General features: G+C 39.7%; 1 protein-coding gene across 2 annotated transcripts; it reads left to right on the top strand.

Annotated features, from left to right (window-relative positions):
* The first annotated feature begins 1,265 nt into the window (after positions 1-1,265).
* Positions 1,266-25,392, top strand: LOC129769314 (structural maintenance of chromosomes protein 5). 2 transcript variants are annotated; one of them, XM_055771476.1, is made up of 7 exons: positions 1,266-1,532; positions 1,588-1,729; positions 1,792-2,348; positions 7,550-8,359; positions 8,415-9,579; positions 24,701-24,976; positions 25,084-25,392. In XM_055771476.1, exons 1-7 carry the CDS (start codon positions 1,483-1,485, stop codon positions 25,195-25,197), a joined length of 3,114 nt encoding a protein of 1,037 aa, XP_055627451.1. In that variant the 5' UTR covers positions 1,266-1,482; the 3' UTR covers positions 25,198-25,392. The 2 variants fall into 2 exon arrangements, with proteins under 2 accessions (XP_055627451.1, XP_055627453.1); XM_055771478.1 differs by lacking the exons at positions 24,701-24,976; positions 25,084-25,392 and adding an exon at positions 11,457-12,781.
* The last annotated feature ends 462 nt before the right edge of the window (positions 25,393-25,854 follow it).

Genomic DNA, 25,854 nt, shown 5'->3' on the forward strand with positions numbered 1-25,854 from the left:
ACAATTCCAATTTTTTTCATTATAATATAAAGTTGTCTCCATAAACAATTTTCGTATGAGACTTTTTCCCCTACTGCAAACAAAAATGTTTTTAATTTAAATAGAACACTAATTTGATATGGAAATGCTCATTTTCATTCATAATTTTAATTTTGAAAGCGTTCATTCCGACTGAAAATCGGCTATTCTTTGACACTCCCCTAAACTAGTAAACGAAGCTCAATGGCGTCAACGCGGATCGCTGTTTTGAAGAAAACAAATACTTTTGACGTTTGAGATGTTGGCATCAAAAACATGGCGGGTGCCATACGGCTGCTATTTTTCGATTAACGCGAATCAAACATTTCACTGAAGCTTCCCTCGATTTTATTTGTCGTTATACAGGTCGGTCCTGTTATAGCGAATTCGTTTTTAAAACTGAGTCAGTGCCAAACTGACTCTGTAATAAAAAAACGTTTTCAGTTTCACGAATGCGGTGGTTTGTTGGTGTGCGTTATATAGTCTGATTTGTTTATATTTGCGACGACAAATGTACAGTGTCGACGACTGGTGGCGATATTAGTGCTTGGGAGGTAAATTATTCTCTCTCAGATCAGAAGGGCCAAGTGCAGTGTAAAAATATAAAAGTTTGAATTAAAATTTTTACTTCATATTGTTTGATTACCTAACACATGTAGTTCTGACTCTCACTCAACCATTTGTCGATGCATTTTCTGTTTGTTCCATAAATAATTACTATTATAATATAAAATCATCATTAGACACAGTATTCGTTCAATATGTTTCGGCGATATCGGAAAAAAACTATTATTTCATCACATAAAATAAATATTCGATACGTTAAAGTAAATTTTCATTCATAATTTTGATTTTGAAAGCAGGTTTATTCCACCTGAATATCCATCATTATTTTCTTAAGCACACGTAGCTTAATGCCGTCTACTCGAATATACTCTTCAAAATCAGAATCCAAATTGGTTCACGATTCCAATAATACAAAAGCAGCAGGTTTTCCATTTATGAAGCGAATGAAAAAACGTTTTGACAGCAGTTGGTGCGGCACTGGGGTTGAAACTGAACAAAAACGAATTCGCTACATATTAGAAAGCTAATGTCGATAATTGTGCTTTCTTTCTCGCCTAGCTACCAAACGCATTCTGTATCATTAAAAGATGTCATCTGCGAAAAATCTGGCATCCCTGGCGCAACACCGAGCTCCTGGTCGAATGAAACGATATAAACGTGAAACAACAAGTTTAAGATTTTCCGTTTTCGCAGTTCGTAAACAATCCACACACAGCGGAAATTGCGCCAACGTTTTGTCGTACTTCCGAATAGAATAAATAATAGTGTTTATAATATTGAAAACTTGTTATCGAATTGTTTTGTTCTTGTTGATAAGTTAGATGATTGTGCCATGTTAAAATATATATTCCGACCGTATAATGTTAACTGATTGAGACCGTTTTGTATACCACACAAATGGCATCAATAATTGGGAAAATAAAATCTGTAGCTGTTAAGGATTTTGTGTGAGTTACCGTGAAATTATTCTGAAAACATTTCTGAAATTTTCAAGCTTTTCAGTACTTATGATGTTGCTATTTTCTACCCCGATGAGCATCTTAACATCATCATCGGTCCCAATGGGACCGGAAAATCGACGATCGTAGCGGCCGTTGTGCTCGGGATGGGAGGTCACTGCAAGCTGCTGTCGCGATCGGGCAGTGTGAGTTTCCTCAGTGTTTCGTTTATTTTACCCTCAATTGATTGTTTTTACAATTGCTACAGCTCGAAGACTACATAAAAAACGGGAAGGAGGTGGCCAAAATAGAGGTGGGCATATACAAGAACGCCAAGCGGGCCATAATCATGTTCAATCGGACATTCGACCGAAGCGGGACCGATCGGTTCGATATCGATGGCACCAAAGTGTCTCACAAGGAGTTTTTGAAACGGATTCGTGAATTGAACATCCAAATCGATAACCTGTGTCAGTTCCTGCCCCAGGATCGAGTGCAGGATTTCACCAAAATGAATCCCCGAGAGCTCCTGATGAATACGCAAGCCTCCGTGTGTTCTGCGGCGATGATCGAACAAATGGATCAGCTGATAGACAAACGCAAGCGGCAGTTGAATGTGATCAAATCGAACGCAGATAATCTGGCGAAGCTGAAGGAAGCGGAAGCGAAAAACGAAGAGCTGAGGGCGCAGATCGAGAATATGAAGGTTAGGAAGCAGTACGAGAAAAAGATCGAGATCTGTAACGCGCGGAAGGCCTGGTTGGAGTACGAGCAGATCTATGTTGAATTTAATTCCACGAAGAATGATTTGAAGCTGGCAAAAACGTAAGTTGTCCAATATTGGCAGCCCTTAGGCGGCTCATAGACGTTCAATATTATTGCGCAATCAGTCGGGTGCTAAGATCGTTGGGAAAATCTCAAGCTGAACTGTCAGTGGGAAACCCGATTCAGTGCAAAACAAAGGGAAAATGTCAGTGGGGAACTCGATATGTTGGCTTCTGTCAGTTCAATAGGGGACGCCACCTTCTTCTTCTTCTTCTTCAATGGCACTAACGTTCCTAGAGGAACTTCGCCGTCTCAGCGTAGTATTACTTGCGTCATTTTTTATTAGTACTTAGTTGAGATTTCTATGCCAAATAACACGCCTTGAATGCATTCTGAATGGCAAGCTCTAGAATACGCGTGATCACAGTGCAAGTCGGAGGAAATTTCTTTGACGAAAAATTCCCCCGACCAGAACGGGAATCGAACCCGAACACCCGGCATGTTAGTTATGACGCTAACCATTCGGCCACGGGAGCACATGGGACGCCACCTACGTGGGCGCAATATTTCGGTTTTTGCAATATAGGGTCCTATTCCAGAAAACGAGACGAGCAATTCGTCTCGTCTTTCATTTTGACGTAGGACTACGTCTTTCATTTCTACACCAGGGTGTAAAATCAAAGTTTCGAAAACGAAAGCTCCTAAACTACTGAACGAAATAGTATGATAAACACTTCATTCGAAAGATGAAATGTCTACGCGTTATATACCTGTTACTTTTTGATCCAAAAACTTGTTTCAATAAACTTAGTATTGCTTTCAAAACAGGCTATTGAAATCACCAATCGGTATATAAGCGAGTGCCGCTCGGAAATCCACTCAGTCAGAAGTAGTGTATCTGGGTCTAACTTTCGATCGAAAGCTTACCTTCAGAGCACACATTGACAAAACAGACACAATGTAACATTTTAATCAGGTCATTGTATTCCCTGAACGATAGATACTCTCGATTATCTCTAACGAATAAACTTGCAGTATACAAACAAATAATATTTGCAGTTATCGCATATGCGATGCCCGTTTGGGAGTGCTGTGCTCCAACACACAAACTAAAACTTTAACGCATACAAAACAAAATTCTTCGTATAATTCTAAACCCTCCACCCAGAACGTGAAATTCGGAGATACATCAGCTGGCCGGGATTAAAACCCTGGATGAAATTATCAATAACAATTGTATGAAATTTGAACAGAGTTGCGCTCTCTCAATACAAATTCTGTATGATTATGCTACCTGACCTTCTAGTCGTTACCTTTCAAGGTACAAGGTAATACCTTCGGATATTATTCTATAATGCTGTGAAATTTTAGAAACAACTGCTTAGTAGAATAATCTCTGAAATTGTTTTTTCATTGTAGAATCAGTTGACGATAATTGATTGATGATTCATTCTTGCCCTCGCAAAACAGTACACTAGCTGATCACATACAAAATTCCAGAACGACATTTACTTTCTTGGTGACTAAACAAGCGAAATAAACTCTTTTTGTTAATATAAACAACCTCGAAAACAGTAGCAATGCTTCATTAGGATCAATATGAGCGCAAATGGAATCCTAATGGAAAGCAGTTTTGCGACTGGCACGCGAATCCAAATAACTTATAACATTCTAGTAAGACATTCAAGATGCTTGGTACTCCCAAATAATTTTTTGGCGCACAACCTTAACGCCTGCTTCGCCATAACGTCAGTTTAATGAATTGATGCATTCTCAAAGGCACCAACGAAGCTCTTATGATGACGGAAAACAAACAATGTTAACTGCTTGGAAAAAGACTGAATTATACCACACAGCTTGTACTCTGCTGTAACACTCATCGATGCGAATTCGCTGATGAGTTTGTCAAGAGCGACCGCCTTCACCACCAGCGGGGGGTGGTTGATTTTGGTTGCTGGCTGGGTAACGGAGTTTACATTTTCGACCGACGCTCCGAAATCGCCTACTTCGCTGTTGTTCGATGCGTTGTCACACTGGCGAAGGCTCGGTTCAGTGCGAGCGCTTTTTATTACACCAACATCGCGTGCATCATTAGATGACGCTTGCCTCGAAATTTTATTGCCTCTGGCAATGCGTTCGTTTTTTGCAGGGCTCGAGCCTGTTCTCCTCTACTTCTTGCTCATCGCACACTACGCGAAGCGTCCAATTTATGACGCGGAAAGAAAAACACACGTTACGACTAACGCGAAAAACGAACAGAAAAACCAAACGACGATATCCAAGTTGGATTACCACTGGTGGAGTCCAATCTTAGATCGAAGTGCAGCGAAAGCAAAGTGAACTGGATTGCTCAACAGTCCCAAAATCCGTTCGCCGTAAAAATAGTTATTAACGTTAACTTTATTTCATAAAAACGTGACCCGTTTTCTGATTTGGTACCCTTAATGAAAGACGTAGCTCTACGTCAAAAAAAAGTAACAAAAGACTAGAAAAGTTTAAGCATGATTTTACAATAGGAATATGAAACACTCGGATAATATGTATGATAAAAATCATTACAAAATTTGACATTGCAACTTAAATATGTAGAACCCTGGGTTGATCACTTGAAATGTAGTATTATATTATAATGTAAACCAAAATAAGAAATAAAAAGAATTTAAGTGAAAGAAGAGTGAAACACACTCAGTTATAATTGAATAGCAATTGGAGCATGTTGTCGCTGTTGTGGTGAAGCTAACTTCGTTTATCATGAAAGCGCTGATGAACGGTGTCACCAAGAGCCTGTTTGTGCACCTTAGGCCAGAAGGGAATCCATCAGGAGGAGAGTGATGCCACAAACGGTTCCGCTTGAGACATCGTAGCAGCCACCACACACACACACATCCATGCGCGGAACTATTTTCGTTTGGTTGCCATATAACACTGCGACCAAATACATTTGGTTTCGTGATTTTTCAATCAAGTGGAATTAACAGGTGGTTATCGAGTTAACATTAATCACTGGTGGGCTTCGAGTATCGAGGAGAATCTGGAAAGATGTTATCGTTATCGTCAAGTGCAATTAGCAGGAAAGCTTCTAAAGATTATGCTTCCTCATCAGTAGGATATTTTCGTATACAATATTGGATGCGCGCGTAACGGAAAATATTTTGCATCACGAAAATCATATAATTTTCAATCGATTATTGCTCAGTCGCTGAAAGTTTCAAACTCAGAGAGTTCATTCGCCTCTAGTTTGCCTTTCAAATTGCCATCGTAAACCACACCGTCTCTCGATTCAATCACGGACAAAAAGCATACTTAAGCGATATCCTGGTGGTGAAACGAATTCATTTTTCGTGAGGACATCTACAAGACAACATCGTTACTGAACGAGCTGGACGGCGAGGGATCGAGGGATTCATTACCTGACCTGACTTGACCTGAAACGCATTCAGTTTGTTTGGAACTGTGAGGGAGCGCAGAAAAGCCGATCCCTCAGAAGGAGAAGAGAAGGCGACCAAGAGAGTATCAGAATCGAAAAACATCGGAGACATCGGAGCAGCCGCCACACACACACACACACACACACACATACGCGTGCGGAACTATTTTCGTTTGGTTGCCATCCATCGTCGAGAAGATGGTTCTGGTTCTGGATGAGCTGGTTCGTCTCAGACTTTTACTTACTGTTTAATATATACAAAACATTCTATGTAGGCTTTATGTATATCAAAAAATATCTACGTAAAAATCATTTTTGAAACCAAGAGTGGAACTATGTTATTATCATTTAATCTGTAGAGTTTTAGTGGTAGCGGTCAACAACGGTCAACAATGTATACTGTTGCCTTTTCATGCAGAATTTTGTATGTGTGATAGATGAAAGTATTCTAAAGACATCTGGTGGGGGTGAACATTGAAAATAATGTCTGAATAATTTGAAAAAAAAAACGTGAAGCCCGTCTAAAGGCGGGGTTAGATTGTAGAGCGTTAAACGTCTTCGGAAAATGTAGATAAAATCTGAATGAATTATTGAATAGACCTCGATTTAATCAATTCGAATGAGTTCCAACTTGTAATTAGAGTTCGCATTTCAAATTTCTACGTTTCTTAAATTTTTATGATTTTTTTTTTCTAAAATAGATTATCTGTCAATGTTTACAAAATGAAAAACATCATGTTCTCACCTGTGTGTAACCGTATGTGGTATTACATCAAACCTCCGTCCGCGAGGCTTTTCTACTTTTATGACGGATTTTCTTTTGCGGAGCATCCAAACTACCTTTTCTTGCAGCCGGAATTATTAAGGTGTTGTTTTTTTCTCCGTCCATTTTTCTGATATAAGAGTTTTTCATGTTGTCTCTTGATTAGCGTTTCGGGTTTCTGTTCGATTATATCCGTCTTATAGCCAAAAATTCTGGCTCCATTCCGGAAATGTTGTTGACGGTTATAAACTCTTAGTGGCATTGCCGCACATACGATAACTACTTAACTGGGGAGCAGTTTCTCAATTTCTGCCGGATAGGTTTTAGTATCTGCTCTTCATGATGAGCGCATTGGTCACTGTTGAATTTTCATACGAATCAAAAATACGGCTTGTATTGAAACGGGTTCTCAAAAAACTTACATGTTGTAGCTCACAAACGCCATCCCACTCTTCCACTACAGTTTTATATATCCGAATAAAAGCTTTTTTAATGCTTTGCCGACCGCTACTTCATTTGATTGATTTTTGATTGATGTTTTCAAGCATTCGAAATCTATCACTGTTTGCATGTTCTGTGTTCAGGTTTTCATTTTACCCCTCATATATTCCGGTTAGACGTAGTCCCACGTCAAATCGAGTACAGTAGAACCCTCTAGCTAGCTCACCGCGAATAACGAAAATCGCGGATAAAGCAATAGAGAATTAAAAATGAGTTTCTAACACAAAAAAAAAGATATTTCAAGATGAACACTATGTTTTATCAAAACAGAAATCATTAAACTTTCCATCTGTAAGCGGATCATCTGCTCGCGGATAATCGGGGTTCCACTGTAATTTCAAGGATATCGCTTGAAATAAAAATCACGGGAAAAAATTCGGGTAAGAAAAGAACCCAGTGTTCTCGATTGCTGACAAACAAAATGGCGATTTACAAAGCATTGATTGTTCCGCATTTTGATTATTGTGCATATGTGTTGTTCCTCTGAAGTGGGACCATCATTACTATTTAATATAATCCACTATAATTGCCCAGTTTGTTTGAGATACAAAATCGCATTTTTCCCCGCAGTAATTTGGACGAAAAGCAGAAGCGTTTGAATCCGCTGAAATCCAAGGCAGTCAAACTGAACAAAACAAAAAACGAACTGAACGATAAAGTGAAACAGGAGCTATCGGATGTTCAGAATTATGCCGATCAGCTGCGAACAATGGATACCCAAACCGAGCAGCTTGAGGATTCGATAAGCAGTCAAAAACGTCACCTTCAGGACGTGGTCTCGAAAGCGGTCGACCAGGAAAACGAGCTAGAGCAGGCTAAAAAGGCCCTTTCGCTGGCCATTCAGGATTGCAAGCACGCCTATCAGGAGCTGGGTTCCGAAGGTGACCAGGAAGCGCGGAAACAGGAGCTGGTTGTTAAGATAAACAAGCTGAAGCAGGAGGGCGATCTGTTGATGGGCCGCAGGAACGAGTTGAGCCAGAAAATCGAAGCCGACCTCAAGCCGGAGATGATCAGCGTCCAGCGCAGAATCGAAGCGCTCGAGAATGTGGCTCAGGTGAAGCTGAAGCTGCTGCAGTCGCAGTTCGAAACTACATATCAAGCGACTATTTGGCTCAGGAATAATCTGCATCTTTTCCGGGGGAAAATATACGAACCGATGATTCTGGAGCTGAATGTACCGAACAGTGAAAACGCAAAGTATCTGGAGAACACGATCGGCAAACGGGATATGATTGCGTTCACTTGCGAGGACCGGGATGACATGGCGTTGTTCCTGCGGAAGGTGCGCCAGGAGATGCATCTCGAAGGGGTTAATGTGGTGTACTCTGAACCTGCCGATCAATTGCACTATGCTTCCAAAATTCCGATACAAAGTTTACAGTATGTTTGCATTTAGCTTGATCATTCCATCTTTACTAAGTTTATTCTCTTCCAGACGCTACGGGTTCCATGGCTACCTCATAGACATGGTGGAAGGACCATTCCCGATCCTCAACTTCCTTTGCAAGCTGTACAATATTCACAACGTGCCAGTTGGTCAACACGAAACGTCCAAGTTCGCATCCCAAGTGCCGGATGATATTCGAATATTCTTCACGCCATCGAACAGGTTCGCGATGACCAAATCCCGTTACACCGGTGAGAAGAGCTCCCGCTGCGATGAACTGCACGCACTAAATTTACTCAACAAAAACGTCGATCCGGAAGTGTTGGATGAACGGAAACGAACCTATCAGAGACTCGTACGGGAATGTGACAAGATTCGCAACCACCGCAACCAGATCGAGAATCAGATAAAGGAAATCCAGGAGCAGTGCACCGAACTGTCGGGAGAACGCAGGAAAATAGAGGAAAAGTTCAATCGTTACCAGCAAAGCAAGCTCAAAACGAAGCGGCAGGAACAGAAATGTGTGGATCTGCAGGCGCGTCTTGTCGATGATAGCGTAGAGAAGGAGAAATTCAGGGTTTCATGCAAAAATATTGTCAACGAAATGATACGATTGCAGGAGAAAAAGGTTGATTTTTTAAATAAGTACGCAATGGCGACCGTAAAACACGATGTTTTCAAGCAAAAACTGACAATCTTTTTGAACAACAACGCTGACCTGGAGGGTGAAATCCGCTCCGCTGAAGATGCCATTGAATCGGCAACGCGGAGCTTCGAGTCGGTCACTCGAAAGATCGACGAAGTCAAAGAGCGGCTGAAGCGTAAGCAAACATTCGCTAAAAGTCTCACCAATGATACGACCCCTACCAATGATCAATTCCCGTACAAACGGGAGTTCGAAAGACTGCCCGGAACGCTGGACGAATTGGTGAATCACATGGAAGACATCCAAGCTCGGGTCGATTGTATGTCGCGAAGCAATGGGAACATCATGGAAGAGTACGAGACACGAAATCGTCAGATCGAAACGTTGAAGGAAGCAATTAACGATTCCTCCAAAAGTAGCGATTCGCTGGAGGCCGAACTACAACAGCTGCACGATCGGTGGTATCCCGAGATCGGTCGGGTGGTGGAAACTATCAACGGGAACTTTTCGCGCTTCATGAGCTCCATGGGATTCGCTGGGGAGGTGGAAATCATTAGAAACGGAGAGGTAGGTTTATTTTAAAATTGGTTAATTTGCAGTGGCGTCTCGTGAGTAAATTGACTAGTTGTGCACCTACGCGGTGACCCAAAACATTTACTGAAAATTGCAAAATGGGGGTTAATTAGTGCTCGAATATTGTTTTCTTTATGCAAGAATTTTAATCGGTTGGCTGAACTATCTCGTATTTCATCGTAATTCAAGCATTTCTGAATCTAGTTCTAATTTTGGACATTCGTTAAATATAATATTACAGTCTTGTTTTCGGAAACAAATTATTTTTTCAATTAAATCTCTTCTAGCGATACAGTAATGAAAGTATTCGCTCTGTGCGATGGGCAAATCGGTCAATTATGTTTGCCAAAAAATTAGTCTGGAGTTGGAGCTCAAGAAGTATTTCATTTTCAATAACCATAAGTATAAGCTTATCGAGTCGCTGCTCTCCCAACGTTGATCTTAAGTATATCTACATTTAACGAAGAACAGAAAAACTAAGTTCGACCGATTCTGTGGTTAATGGAAGCGTTAGTATTAGCTTTGCGAGTAAACGGTACAGATTATTGACACATGGTTAACTCTGTATGCACATGATATAGAGCTATATCGCCATGATTAATAGTAGGGTAGATAGGGGCAATATGGTCCCCCTGAGAACGAAACGTCCTAAATCATGTAGGAACATCTATAAATTATGCTACATATTAAAATCTCACAATTTGAAACTTTATTGATCGATGTAGATTGTATGAATACGTTTTAAAAAAGATTTATGTGGAAAAATTACACTTTTAAAAATGTGTTCCATTTCCATCGATCGAAAACACTACGGGGCAAAATGGGCCACCATATGACCATGTTTATTGATTCAATAATTTAAGCATGTTTTCGTAGGGGAATAACGTAACGAGTTCATAAAACGAAAGCTTATTCTATCTAAGCTAACTTACCTATGCTAACTTTTACGTGTATTTCATTGGATTCCATTCAGTTTGCATGTACAAAAAGTAATAATGTGATCAAAGTGATTGGACTACAATTTTACGTTGCTCAAATCAGGAACAGAGAATATTTATGCATCGATAGCATTGGTTCCGTTTATCGCCACCCGTAGAGGAACTGAATTGTGTCCCACAGTAGCAACATAAGGTGTCCTGTGGAATATTCTATAATGGTTGTTTCTCTCTTTTCTTTCCGCATTGCTAGGATTTTGGAATTTTTTGTCTGCACCTGTTGAATAAAGATAATAATTTTTAGTTTACTTGCTGCTCCTATGGAAACAAAGATAGTTTCTGGAATTACTGATGTTTTATCGACGTTGAATTGCCTTTTTGGTGTTGTATTTCTTCTGTACGTCCTGTAAATCGTAGAATTTCCCGACTGCAACGCGATTGAATCATCTAGTCCTAGCAGTGGATGTTGCTTCTGATGCCCGAAGTGAGATTTGTGTATCCCTTTCGAAAACCAGCCAGCTAATCTATTCCGGCTAATTGCTTTTGACTATTGAAAGGGTGAGAAATATGGAGTAGCAAAGGGTCTGCACAACGTAGATAACGTTTAAGTGTTTCTCGCGGGACACAATGCACTAAGGATGCTTGTCACTCTGTCGTACTTCTCTTCGCTGCATCGGTGGCCGCGTTCAAGGTCTGTTACCACTTTTTACAATTGGATGTTCTGATATAATTCCGCACCATGATTCCACATCTAACTATTTCCAACTATGTTTACAAATTTTGACAGCTGTTTTTACAGTTTATGTTGAAAAAATACCTGGTCATAATGCCCCAAGCAGGTCTCCGTAGCCACATTGGTTGCGCGTTGGCTTAGTAAGCGATCGATCGTGAGTTCAAAACTCAGGACCCTCATTGACCATCTTTGTGTTGTTACAGAATAGCTACGTCCACGCAACAATCATCAGCGATGGAGAATCGATCCACGGTCGAAATTAGATCGATTCATCCATACAACTGCTCTGCTCTGCAAGACACATCGGGCTGCTGTTCTATAAATAGCTCAACAATGATCAATCAACTGTCTCCGCTGTCCGATGGTCTAACTGGATAATGGAAGAAAAATACAATACAGAATACTCTTACGCCTAAATGGCTACTGTGTAAATGTACCATATGCAATGGTATAGAAGGAATACTGGCGAATGGCAACTGTGTAATGTAATGTGCTATAATTATAGATATGATAACCATGTGACATGTACACGATTAAAATTCGGCTCTGTTACAGCTAAAATGCTAATGAGCCTGAAATAAATAAATGGGATAAAAAAAAAATGCCCCAAGCAGGTATGCCCATTCCGCCCCGTACATTTACGCTCAATAAAAAATGAACCGTTCTTTTACATGAAACGGCAAAGCAGCGCAATAAATCAGTAAAAATGCTCAGAAATAATACCAGTACGAATTGATACAAAGAGCAGATTCATAACTTTCAGCATGGAGCGTACAGAGCTTTTTTTGTTGACTGTTTTTTATATGTTTTTCGTGATAATCAGTCAGTGTGATATTTCTCTCAATATCAATATCTCAATATACAACAATTAAATTTGAATACGGTTTTCACGGAGATATTTAATAAGAGTATTTCTAACACAATTGTTGGCAAATAAGCGAACGGTGGCCCATTTTGCCCCGCCTGGTCATATTGCCCCTTTCTACCCTACATAGTTCACTCTGTCTCATCAAAATCAACTGCTGTAGATGATAGGTTGGTCTAGAACAGCTATTCTCAACCTGCGGCCCGGCGGGCTCTTCTGATTGCCTATCTGGTGTTACTTTAATTTAAACTATTTGACAGTTGTCAGTATAAATAAGCTTAGCGACAGGGATTTTTACAGTCAGATCTAGTACTGCCACACTGAAATAATACAACTGAACAGGTTCGTGTAGTGGTAGAATACTGTCAGTTTGAATAGGCAGCTAAATAATAGCTTGAATAACATATTCAATTTGATTTGAATTCGACTTAGCAAATAATAAATCAGGTCCAATAAAGCAAGTCAATCCCAATTGTACCGCCAAAGTGAACAGAAGTGTTAAATAAAATTTATTACAAGCCATTAGTCGATCCAAAGTGCATATTGAATTTTTCTTAGTTCCTATTAGAAATCAACGATCCTGCCCTAACACTATTTTCTCAGTGTAACTATAACAAAATCTATGAAATCAGAAACCTAATTTTTTGACGTAAGACTATGTTTTTCGGTAATGGTGACAAATTAGAAAAATAACACGTTTGTATGAAATCGAAATAGCAAATGCAGCGTTCATTTTACGGACAATATGGATAGGCAGATTATAGTAATCTAAAATCCGCCTGTTTCTAATTTATGGAGTATGAACAAGCTTTTCGCGATTTCACAGCACTCAAGATTCATCGGTCATCCAGCTTGCGATCAGATGGCAGCAATATTTTCCATATTGTTGTTCTCAAGGACGAGAGTTTAGTTAAGTTTTCCAATTTGCCTTTTTCAAGACTAGAGGTGAATGAACTGAAAAAAATTAATTATGCTGATGTCAGACATAACTGTTTTATTTGATACTAGACTTCCCGAGATCTCGCACAGCACGTCAGAGACAGTGTGCTTGGTGTTGTTTACTCTCGCATCTCAGAAAATCATTAAAAGCTGTCTGCAACAAATAAGCGAGCAGACTTCCTGTGCGTGCTTAAATTTCGAGAGACGAGCATCGATTTATTCTTCCTCACAACTCTTCCATGTGCATGTGCGATGAGACCGGGCTTTAGCACACGAGCTTGGCATTGGCTCTTTCTCTTCTCTTACGTAAAATTTATTGATGTGTTCAGGAATGCATCGTCGCGTTTTGATGCGAATGATGCACATATGTTGTGTACACGAAGAGATGCTCGTGCATTAGTGCTCGCGAAACTTTCTTGTATAACTGCCCCAAAGTGACATTTGGTTAGGCTTTCTGAGATCTCGCACAGCACGTAGAAGAGAAAATGTGCTTTACCCTATTCAGCCTCGTATCTCACACAATCATTGCGAGCTGTGTGCAAGAAATGAATGAATTGATTGGATTGTTTTAACTGCGATATTTATGTGAAACAGTTCTTCATCACTAATTGTTCTACGTGCTATATTACGAATGTTAAAATTTTTACACCAGAAGCACAACGTCCCCCGACAGCACCAAATGTCACTTTGAGGCAGGTACACGAGAAAGTCTCGCGAGCACCAACACATGTGCATCGCTCAGTTTAGGTGCAACGGGATGTTCTTGAGCGCATCTCAATATTTTACGAAAGAGAAGAGAAGGAGCCGAACCCAGGCTCGTGTGCTAAAGCCCGATCTCATCGCTTGCCCATGAAGGGGCTGTGAGGAGGTAAAAATCAATAGGGCGCTTGCAGCGTGCATATGTATTATAGCGAATTCGTTTTGACGTAGGACTACGTCTTTCATTTCTATACAGGGGTGTGAAATCAAAGTTTCGAAAACGAAAGCGTTACGCCGGAGACCGAGATTTTGAGCGTTAATAGCTCCTAAACAACTGAACGAAATGGTATGATAAACACTTCATTCGAAAGATAAAATGTATACGCGTTCTATACTTGTTACTTTTTGATCCAAAAACTTGTTTCAATAGTCTTAAAATTGCTTTCAAAACAGGCTATTGAAATCACCAATCGATATATAAGCGAGCGCCGCTCGGAAATCCACTCAGTTCTAATTGAACAGCGATTGGAGCATGTTGTCGCTGTTGTGGTGAAGCTCTTCATTTATCATGAAAGCGCGGATGAACGGTGTCACCAAGAGCCTGTTTGTGCACCCTAGGCCAGAAGGGAATCCATCAGGAGGAGAGTGATGCCACAAACGGTTCCCCGGGAAGACATCGCTACACACACATACACGCGCGGAATTCTTTCCGTTTGGATGCCATTCAGCATCGAGAAAGTTCCGGAAAGATCTAATCATTTCTGGAAAATAATCTGCCAGTTCCTCTGGGAATTTAAAAATACATTCATGTGAAAGAGTTTATTTGAATGTTTTCTATCCATGTAACACTGTGACCAAATACATTTGGTTTTGTGGTTTTTCAATCAATCGCAATTAACAGGATAGCTTCTGAAGATTATTCTTCCCCATCATTAGGATACTTCCGTATCCAATATTGTATGCGCCCGCAATCGATTATTGCTCAGTCGCCGAAAGTTCCGAGCTCAGAGAGTTCATTCCCCTCTAGTTTGCCTTCCAAATTACCATCGTAAACCACACCTTCTCTCGATTCAATCACACACAAAAAGCATACTTAAGCGATATTCTGGTGGTGAGACACATTCATTTTTCGTGAGGACATCAACAAGACAACATCGTTGCCTAACGTGCTGGAGGAGGTGGACGGCGAAGGATCGACACATACACGCGCAGATTTCTTTCCGTTTGGATGCCATTCAGCATCGAGAAAGTTCCGGAAAGATCTAATCATTGCTGAAAAATAATCTGCCAGTTCCTCTGGGAATTTAAAAATACATTCATGTGAAAGAGTTTATTTGAATGTTTTCTATCCATGTAACACTGTGACCAAATATGTTTCAATCAAGTGCTATGCTGGTGGGCTTCCAGTATCACCAGCATAGCACTTGATTGAAGCCACTGGTGGGCTTCCAGTATCGAGGAAAATGTGGAAATATCTAATCGTTGCTGGAAAATAATCTGCCAGTTCCCCTTGGAATTGAAAATTACATTCAAGCGAAAGAGTTTATTTTAATGTTTTCTATCCATATAATACATTTGGGCTTGTGATTTGTCAATCAAGTACAGTTAGCAGGTTAGCTTCTGAAGATTATTCTTCAGAACAAGGTTTTTCATATCCTATATTGAATGTATAAAACCTTGTGCGTCCAACGTAACGCTCTCGTTTTCGAAGTCCCCCAAATATTCATTTTTTCATTCATTCAGAATGGATTTAGATTCAACTTCAAACAAATGATCACTAAATCAACGATAGTCCTTCGTCACCCTTGCGGTTATACCATAGATATAACCCACTTCCTGTTTTTAAAACTGAGTCAGTACCAAACTGACTCTGTAATAAAAAAAACGTTTTCAGTTTCACGAATGCGGTGGTTTGTTGGTGTGCGTTATATAGTCTGATTTGTTTATATTTACGACGGCAAATGTACAGTGTCGACGTCTGGTGGTGATATTAGTGCTTGGGAGGTAAATTGTTCTCCATCAGATCAGAAGGGCCAAGTGCAGTGTAAACATATAAAAGTTTGAATGAAATTTTTTACTTAATATTGTTTGATTACCTAACACATGTAGTTCTGACACACACTTAACCATTTTTCGATGCATTTCCTGTTTGTTCCACAAATAATTACTATTATAATATAAAACCATCATTAGACACAGTTTTCGTTCAATATTCTGCGATATCGGAAAAAAAACTTTTATTTAATCACATAAAATAAATATTCGATACGTTAAAGTAAATTTTCATTCATAATTTTGATTTTGAAATTTATTCCACCTGAATATCCATAATTATTTTCACCTCCCAATGAAAGCATACGTAGCTTAATGCCGTCTACTCTACTCTTCAAGATCAGAATCCGAATTGGATTACGATTCCAATAATACAAAAGCAAAAGCAGCAGGTTTTCCATTTTCATAGTCTTTATTTTTAGATTTTCCAAAACAATATTCGGAACTTGACAGTTCAGTATAGTTGTATTGGTGAACCCGAGTGCCAACCCGTGAAACATCTCAGTGCGAAACTAACAGCTTTCGGGGCGAACTAGTGCGACACTGAGTGCGAAACTGAGTGAATAAAAAAACGTTTTGACAGCAGTTAGTGCGACACTGGGGTTGAAACTGAACAAAAACGAATTCGCTATTAGTGATCTGTTGGGCAGGCAAAAGAGATAGCTGCATAGGATTTATATGGATCGACAAGATTGAGCTTTGTTTAAATATTTATTTTAGCGAAATAGTTATAGAAATTACGCGCTACACTATATTAATAACATGCGAATATATGTTTCTTTACATCAAAATATTTACTTTTAGCGTCAAAGCCATATACACGAAGAAAAATATAAATTTATGTTATGGCTATGGTCCATATCAATGGAAGCAGATTGATTATTCAAAAAGAAAAGAGAAAGAGCCAATCCCAAGCCAGTATGCTTAAGCCCGATCTCATCGCTTGCACATGGAAGGGTTGTGAGGAAAAGAAAATCGATACTCGTCTCCAGCGTTGCCAATGTTCCAGTTTTAACTGGATTCTTCCAGTTTTTTTTATCTCGATCCAGTCAAACAGTTAAATCCTGAAAACTTCCAGTTTTTTCAAATATCCAGTTTTATCCAGTTTTTTATGTGCCCTTCAGTTTTACTCATTTTATGTAAATTAAAGTAACAGTGTATAAATATTTTCTCTCCCTCACTCTTGCTATCGTGGCGGAAACTGCGGAGAGAACTATTTCTGAATATATCCACTGCAAAACGAAGAATAGAAACAGACTGAGAAACGTTATGATGAAGGGTATACTGGCTACGAAAAACTACGTTTTTTACGTAGAAAAGTAAAAAAGAGTATGAAGTTGAAATATAACTACACAATGTACGAGCAGATTAACTGAAGTGTCGTGCTCCGGTGGCCGAGTGGTTAGCGTCCCACACTCTCATGCCGGGTGTTCGGGTTCGATTCCCGTTCAGGTCGGGATATTTTGACGTAGGACTACGTCTTTCATTTCTATACCGGGGTGTAAAATCAAAGTTTCGAAAACGAAAGCGTTACGCAGGAGACCGAGATTTTGAGCGTTAATAGCTCCTAAACAACTGAACGAAATGGTATGATAAACACTTCATTCGAAAGATAAAATGTCTACGCGTTCTATACATGTTACTTTTTGATCCAAAAACTTGTTTCAATAGTCTTAAAATTGCTTTCAAAACAGGCTATTGAAATCACCAATCGGTATATAAGCGAGCGCCGCTCGGAAATCCACTCAGTTCTAATTTAACAGCGATTGGAGCATGTTGTCGCTGTTGTGGTGAAGCTCTTCGTTTATCATGAAAGCGCGGATGAACGGTATCACCAAGAGCCTGTTTGTGCACCTTAGGCCAGACATGAATGAAAGTGATGCCACAAACGGTTCCCCGGGAAGATCTCGAAGCAGCCGCTACACACACACACACACACACACACACACACACACACATACACGCACGGAATTCTTTCCGTTTGGATGCCATTCACCATCGAGAAAGATCCGGAAAATAATCTGCCAGTTCCTCTGGGAATTTAAAATTACATTCATGTGAAAGAGTTTATTTTGATGTTTTCTATCCATGTAACACTGTGACCAAATATTTTTCAATCAAGTGCTATTATCAGGTGGTTATCGAATTAGCATTAACCACTGGTGGGCTTCCAGTATCGAGGAAAATGTGGAAATATCTAATCGTTACTGAAAATAATCTGCCAGTTCCTCTGGGAATTTGAAAATACATTCATGTGGAAGAGTTTATTTTAATGTTTTCTATCCATGTAACACTATGACCAAACACATTTGGTTTTGTGATTTTTCAATCAATCGCAATTAACAGGATTAACCACAGCTTCTGAAGATTATTTTTCCCCATCAGTAGGATATTTTCGTATCCAATATTGGATGCATAAAACTTTGTACCTCCAACGTAACGCTCTCGTTTTCGAAGTCCCCCAAATATTCATTTATTCATTCATTCAGAATGGATTCAGATTCAACTTCAAACAAAGGATCACTGAATCAACGATAGTTCTACGTCACCATTGCGGTTATACCATAGATATAACCCACTTTCTGTTTTTCGTCAAAGAAAATTCTTCCGGCTTGCACTGTGGTCACGCGTATTCTAGAGCTTGCCACTCCAGAGTACATTCAAGGCACATTCGGCATAGAAATCGCAACCAAGTACTACTTATAAAAAATGACGCAAGTAGTGCTACGTTGAGAAGGCAAAAGTTCCACTGGAACGTTAGTGCCACCCAAGAGAAGAGAAAGTGAAGTGCCAGGAAAAACGAAGAAAAACAAAAAAAAAACATGTAAAGTTTGTATTCGTTACAATAAATATTTTATCAAAGAATTGGTATTAATCTATGTGATGCGGAGTCAAATGTTTCTCCGATCGAAAGAACAAACGCTTTCGTGGCTCGGGCTTTGTTTGTTTACCTTTTTGGTCGAACCAGAATTTCACCCAAGAAAGATTATCCTTCTGGAGAAATCTTTGTGACGTTAGATTTCGCTACACGCAGCTGAAAGACGAAGGTATCGAAAATTCAGGAAACGTTTATTCGAAATATTCCAGTTAAGTGCTGGTTTCAATAGTTATACATAACTGCCACGATTTGAAGCGTTTTTCATCAAATCGTTGATACAGCACAGATTGGAAATGGAAAAACTTTAGGAAATGAGAAAAACAAAGCACGATAGCCGAAATATGTTCATTCAAGTATTATGCATTGATTCTGATTTTCTATCTATTGAATGAACTCGTTTTGTTTTGAAGTCAATAATACTGAAATTTCAGTTCCTGCCAAAATGTCAGTTGGGGCTTATAGATGAAAAATTTATTAAATGATGAAATGATTGATGAAACGAAATTGATGAAAAAATGTACTTCATTTATTTTCAGTACAATTTTTTGCCTTCAATATTTTTAACATTCTTCGTGAGTGCGAAAAAGATAGCAATGAAGATGGTCAAAAGAAACACTACAGAAATGTCAAAACTCGCGATAGAAGAAAAAGAAAAGAGGATTGAGGTCAGGTTCGTTGCAGTGATCTATAACCAGAAACCGTATCCTCATGCACCTCAATTAATCACATTGGCGATCAGTTTAGCGACGATCTTCTATCAGCGATTCCATGGACATAGAGCAAAAATACGAGATTGTTCAAGTTTTACTTATTTCTAGCGGTTCTAGAAAAAATATCCTCAAATATTTTTTTCACAGTAATGTTCGAGTAGCGGGAAACTTTTATCTGCTTGAATGTAATTATAAATGAATAGTTTATTCCGCTATTTTATGAAGTACATATAAATACTACACGTGGCTTCGAAGGAAATTCGATTTCTCAAGCGTTGAAATGGAAAAAAGGAATCATTTTAGATAAATGAAAGCCGATCTACTTAAAACAAAACTGTTTTACAGGATCCAGTTTTCTTCCAGTTTTTTGAAAAATATTATTGGCAACCCTGCTCGTCTCTCGAAAATAAAGCGCGCGCACAGGAAGTCTGTTTGATACAGAGGAAGAATGGAAGATAGATATCATACACGGCGGTTCATTTTTTTCAGTGAAGGCGCCGCGTTGATTTTTAAGCCGTCTGCTGGAGAGTTCTTCTGTATTTTCGCATCACATCATTACTGCATCTGTCCTGGGGAGTAAATTTAAAATTTCGAAAACGATAGCGTTACGTTCGTGGTATAAGGATTTGAGTGTTAATAATGTTTTGACGGGTGAACGAAGTGGTTTGATAATCACTTCAACTGGTGTATGAGCTACGGTTGTTAATTACTAATTCAATTTTTTTGCATGTTTCAAAAACTGCTTTGAAATCAAACTATTACAAATTATTTTTTATAAGATTTCAGTACTCCTACCAAAACTCAACATCATAATATGAGATTATTTGCAGACACAATTCTCGTGCAAGATTTTTCATCCACTTGCAAATAACACGTTTCTCCATTACATGGCATGAATGTTTGATACAGAAAATATGATAGAATGAAAACAGCCCTAAATCGGACGCGGATGATGTAAAGATTTTCCAGCCAGTGAAACACATCGCTGACTGTCATCTGCTTCAGCAGGATTTGGACAATTTTGAGAGGTTCGTCGAGAACAATGGATTGAGCGTAAACCCCAACAAATGCTCCGTTATGACCTTTACGAGGAGAGTTCAGCCAATAAGCTTCGACTATAGACTGGGAGGTTCGAATCTACAACAAGTAGAGAATGTTCGTGACTTAGGCGTGACGATGGATCGATCTCTTTCGTTCAATTGCCACATAGAGCGTATTGTCAAAGAAGCGCTGAAACTATTTGCACTCACTCGTCGATTCGGGCAGGACTTTACCGATCCGCACGCAATCCTGAAAATTTACACCTGCCTTGTACGATCCAAACTCGAGTGTGGTGTGGCGACCGCAGTACGATCTACATATTCAAAGACTTGAAAATGTTCAAAAGAAGTTCTTGAAATTTGCGCTAAGAAATCTGGGATGGAGAGAAGAACCCCGGCCACCATATAAAGATCTCTGCTGTTTGGTAGATCTGGATACCATTAGCAGCAGGCACAAAATTACAGACGTAACTTTTTTTTGCAACGTACTGAACGGACGGATCAAAAGCCCGCGTCTCTACGACAGGATTCGTTTTAACACCAGCCCCGTTTCTCTTCGTCGACGGAGGATGTTTGACCCACCCCTGAGGAACAGAAATTACACCCAGCATGAACCGACAGCCAGATTTATGCGTGAGTTCAACGTGCTGCAAAATGTTGTTTCTGTAAATATGACATCAGAAGAAATTCGAAGAAGATTAAGATTATATTTTAGAGACCAACTGAATGTATAAGTTCTAAGTTTGTATGTTTTATGTTTTCTGTATTCACGTTTAATTTTAAGAAGGCTAACGGGCTTACAGCCTATAGTCCAAATAAACAAATTAAATTACGATTGAAAAATCACAAAACCAAATGTATTTGGTCGCAGTATTATATGGATAGAAAACATTAAAATAAACTCTTTCCGGCAGATTATTTTGCAGCAACGATCACATCTTTCTGGATTCTGCTCGATAACCAGCAAACGAAAAGAGTTGCGTGTGTGTGTGTGTGTGGTGGCTGCTCCGATGCCTCAAGCGGAGCCAATTTTCGATGCTGGTACTTTCTTGGTCACCTTTTCAGTGGCATCACCCTCCTCCTGGTGGATTCCTTTCTGGCCTAATGTACACAAACAGGTTCTTGGTGACACCGTTCATCAGCGCTTTCATGATGAACGAAGTCAGCTTCACCACAACAGCGACCACATGCTCCAATCGCTATTCAATTATAACTGAGTGGATTTCCGAGCGGCGCTCGCTTATATACCGATTGGTGATTTGAATAGCCTGTTTTGAAAGCAATTTAAGGCTATTGAAACAAGTTTTTGGATCAAAAAGTAACAAGTATATAACGCGTAGACATTTTATCTTTCGAATGAAGTGTTTATCATACCATTTCGTTCAGTTCTTTAGGAGCCAATTACGCTCAAAATCTCGGTCTCCGGCGTAATGCTTTCGTTTTCGAAACTTTGATTTTACACCCCGGTATAGAAATGGAAGACGTAGTCCTACGTCAAAACATTTGTTGCTCCCTAAAACCTCCATGTACCAAATTTGGTCTATTTGCTATGATGCATTCTCGAGTTATGCAGAAATTTGTCCTTCATTTCGTGTCTTGGACACGACCATTCTCTATGAAAAAAAAAAGAATGAGTGTAATTGTTCTAGAACGCTTTCATTTTGTCAATGGGCATCGCAAATGGTAGATTTTTCACTACCACGAGAGGCTTCTCAAACTTTTTGAATACATTTTTTTAATTGGTTACCACCGGATTCGATTGGCACAGTTTGCTGCTAGAGCGTGTTGAAAACAATGCTATTCAAAAGCGTTTCTTCTAGGTCGTCATTACTTACTAATCCATTTTTTCAATCCTTAGACAATGACCGGTATTCGATTGATATAATGTAAGAGAGTGAGTGAGTCTTGAATTCTAGAGGGTTGAAGCTCAGTTCATTCGCCTACCAATTTGGAAAACTCAACATAAACTCTCGATCTTCAGATCTTCGTTTCCGCTGCCGTCTGGTCGCTAGCTGAATCGTATCGTGAACGCTGCTGCAATTGAATCATAATGCCTCTTATTTTTTTCTCGTTACAAGTTGCTTCGGGCTGAGCTCAAATTGAAGTATTTGCTTTCTCCGTTCATTTATCGCAATGCTGTATGTGATTCGCAGTAGTCTATAATAGATTGTGATTTTATCGATTTTTTTTTCTAATATAGAGGCTTTGAACTACATCGTTCATTTGTCCCTAGCCCTGAAAAAGGCCAATCAATCAATGGAGAGTCCTGGGATTGAACCCACGATCATTCGCTTGGTAAGCGAATGCGCCGCCATTTAGGATACGGAGAACTCCGAAGTGGGACTTGCCCCCGCATTAGTTCCTTTTTGGGCGTAATCCATCTAAAATTGTGAATAGAACAGCATCCATTGGCTCCTAGTTGTGAATTTGATGATAAGTAATTTTTCTTTCCATTCATCAAGGTGAAACTAGAACATTATTACCAACATTTTCCGTATACAAGACATCATCGTTGTGGGGCGCTATGATTGAAAGTCGGGCGCAGATTTTTTTTAGTAGCCATTAGAATAGCTATACTCAACTTACGGCCTGTGGGTCGCATGTGGCCCGGAGGACTCTTCTGGTTGGCCCATCTTGTGTTAGCGAAACAATAACGAAAAGTTAAGAAATCATTACCTAACTTTTTCGACATAGAACTAGTTCTTTCATTAATGATGCTGTTCGCGATTAACATGGTAGCTCATGTCTATCGAAATTTTTTAGACCCAGGCTCCCCAACAGGTGCAAAATTAGAAAACAGAGAATGTTTTCGTAATAGAGAATTGCAAATGCAGTGTTCGTTCTACGGACAGTGTGGATAGAGAAAATGTTGCAATTTAAGCTCTGCCCGTATCCTGTTTATTGAGTATAAAGAAGCATTCGCGATTTCGAAGCATTCTCGATTCATAAAGCATTCAGCTAGCCACCGAATGGCAGCGAGGTTTTCCAAATGGCCTTTCTCAAAGTTGAGGGTTTAGTGAAGTTTTCCCAATTGGTCTTTTTCAAAGCTAGAGGCGGATTTAAACAATTCAAATCGTGATCATCATTATTGAAGTCACAGTCTCGCTCTAGCTAGGAGACGACACTTTTTCTCAATGCTGGTGGCACCCACAGAAATTTCGTTCGGTGTGTGCACCACGTCGGTTTTAATACGGGAGAGTGCTGCTATATTTGTACCATTTCATTGTTGCAACATTTCGAAAACGAGTGCTTTACTTCTGGGGTTCCAGAATTTGAGCTTTAACACCTATTTGCCGACTGAACAAAGTGGTATGACAGTCGCTTATTTGGAAAGATAAAAGGTTTGAGACTTTTTAAGCCAAATAAATTTCCATAGCTTAAAAACTGCTTTGAAAGCTAAAAAATAAAAATAATCTATAAATATAAATATCTATAAATATTGTGCTTGGTTGGATTCTTTCCTACTATCGTGTTAAACGGACGTGCAAAATATGTCGCTTCAGAATGCATCACCAGAATATGCGCGATGTAAGCATAGTGCAGAGCTTGCACTGACGGATGGAAGCGAAGCAGGAGAGAAATATTGAAAAGGACATACGCGGCGGGTTTTATACCGTTATGTGGAGATTGGTTGTGTATGATTAAATCGCACATGCGAATTGTTGATTTTATGCATTATCAAATAGATAATTATGGTAGGGAAAACAAGTATGTAATCGGCTGGAGTCACTGTATGACTAGCACCAGAAGAATATTCGCGATGCATACTGTGTGCGCTACGTCTATTAGCATCTGAGAATTCAGAAGCGTGTGCAGATTTATTGGTGTAATGATGATGATGTTTCGAATTATAGAAGTTCTTTCAGACTCTCAGACTATTTCAGTTCATTCGCCAATTTGGAAAACCAAATTAAACACTCGGCCTCGAGACAGGCCCTGCCGTTGCCATTTGGTGGCTAGTTGGATGGCTGATAAATCGCGAAAGACATATTGGTGGCTTTTTCCGATCGATCAAATGAATGAACTCCATCCTCCTTTATTTTTCTTTGTGGCCCGTGACACCATGACTAGCAGGTATTTGTGGCCCTCGTGAGAAAAATGTTGAGTACCGCTGCATTAGAATTAGCGCTCTTCTTCCAAAATTTGTATATTACGTGCCCCTGATCTATCTCTAATTAAAAACGTGGTACTGCTAATCAGCAGTGCAACGAGAAACAGTCTTAACCAGCAGCTAATTTCTCTTCGTTTGCATTTTTTTCCTTAGCGTGACTACGAGGAGTATGGTATTCAAATTCGTGTGAAGTATCGCAACACGGAAAAGCTGCAGGCCCTGGATCGGCACGTGCAGTCCGGCGGAGAACGCGCCGTCGCCATCGCTATCTATACGCTGTCACTGCAGCACATCACGCATGTCCCGTTTCGTTGCGTGGACGAAATCAACCAGGGTATGGATCCAAGGAACGAGCGCAAGGTGTTCGAGATGCTGGTGGACGAGACTTGTCGCCCTGGCCAATCGCAGTACTTCTTCGTGACGCCTAAGGTAAGTGTGCGTGCGGTAGGAAGCCGACGGAAGGCTAGAAGCAAACCAACGCAATCGATTGAACGGATCTAATGTGTTTCTTCCCCTTCCTCTCTCCCTCCATACAGCTGTTACCCAATCTGAAGTACAACGATCTAATGAGTGTATTTATAGTCCACAATGGTAAATTCATTCAAGATTCACACGTCTTCGTGCGAGACCAGGTGGTGAACGAACGATGAAAAGTAATACATTTCGCTCACGTCGATATGATCCCTCTTATCGCGCCTCCGGTTACCTGTTCGGACAACATTGTATCGGCTAATTTATCTGTACTACCCGCTGTATTACATGCGCGTAATCGGTTCAAAATTGTTTTAATATTTCTACATGACCAAAAGGAACAATTAAAATAGCGTAACGTGATAATAATTTAATCGAACTTTCTAAAAAAACATAATGTAAAAGAAAATTGTCATCATCATCATCATCGTTGTTGCACGGGGCGCGGACGACTGGAAATATAAACTAGATTAATAGCAAACCGTTGCAGATCAATCCGCCGCTAAACAAGAGCTAAAATTAATTTTCCCGTTCATGTGCGCGACAGCATGCAGGTGTGTGCGAATGCGAATGAGTGCGCTCTTTAGATTGGGTGTCCTGTGCGTGAAAGGGTTATCGGATATAGACAGACGTTGGGTCAGGGTTGTAACCATTATGTGCAAGTGGTTTCCGATTTCATATTTTGCCGTTTTTTGACACTTAAACAATAAGCTAGTTTATTTAATTATTATCATAGATTATAGTTGTAATGTGGCTGACTTTGTCTTATATTTGGGGAAAATAATGAATCATTTTTCTGTTCGGAAAATACTGTCAAAATTAAAGTAAAATTGGGT

The sequence above is a fragment of the Toxorhynchites rutilus genome, chromosome 2 (assembly GCF_029784135.1).
Source record: "Toxorhynchites rutilus septentrionalis strain SRP chromosome 2, ASM2978413v1, whole genome shotgun sequence".
In the NCBI taxonomy this organism is placed as follows: Eukaryota; Metazoa; Arthropoda; class Insecta; order Diptera; family Culicidae; genus Toxorhynchites; species Toxorhynchites rutilus.

Excerpts from the sequence above, each read along its gene's own strand:
- LOC129769314 (XM_055771476.1), top strand. The coding sequence starts at position 1,483 with ATGGCATCAATAATTGGGAAAATAAAATCTGTAGCTGTTAAGGATTTT. Across the intron at positions 9,580-24,700 it reads AAATCATTAGAAACGGAGAG|CGTGACTACGAGGAGTATGG; the intron begins GTAGGTTTATTT and ends TTTTTTCCTTAG. Across the intron at positions 24,977-25,083 it reads ACTTCTTCGTGACGCCTAAG|CTGTTACCCAATCTGAAGTA; the intron begins GTAAGTGTGCGT and ends CCCTCCATACAG.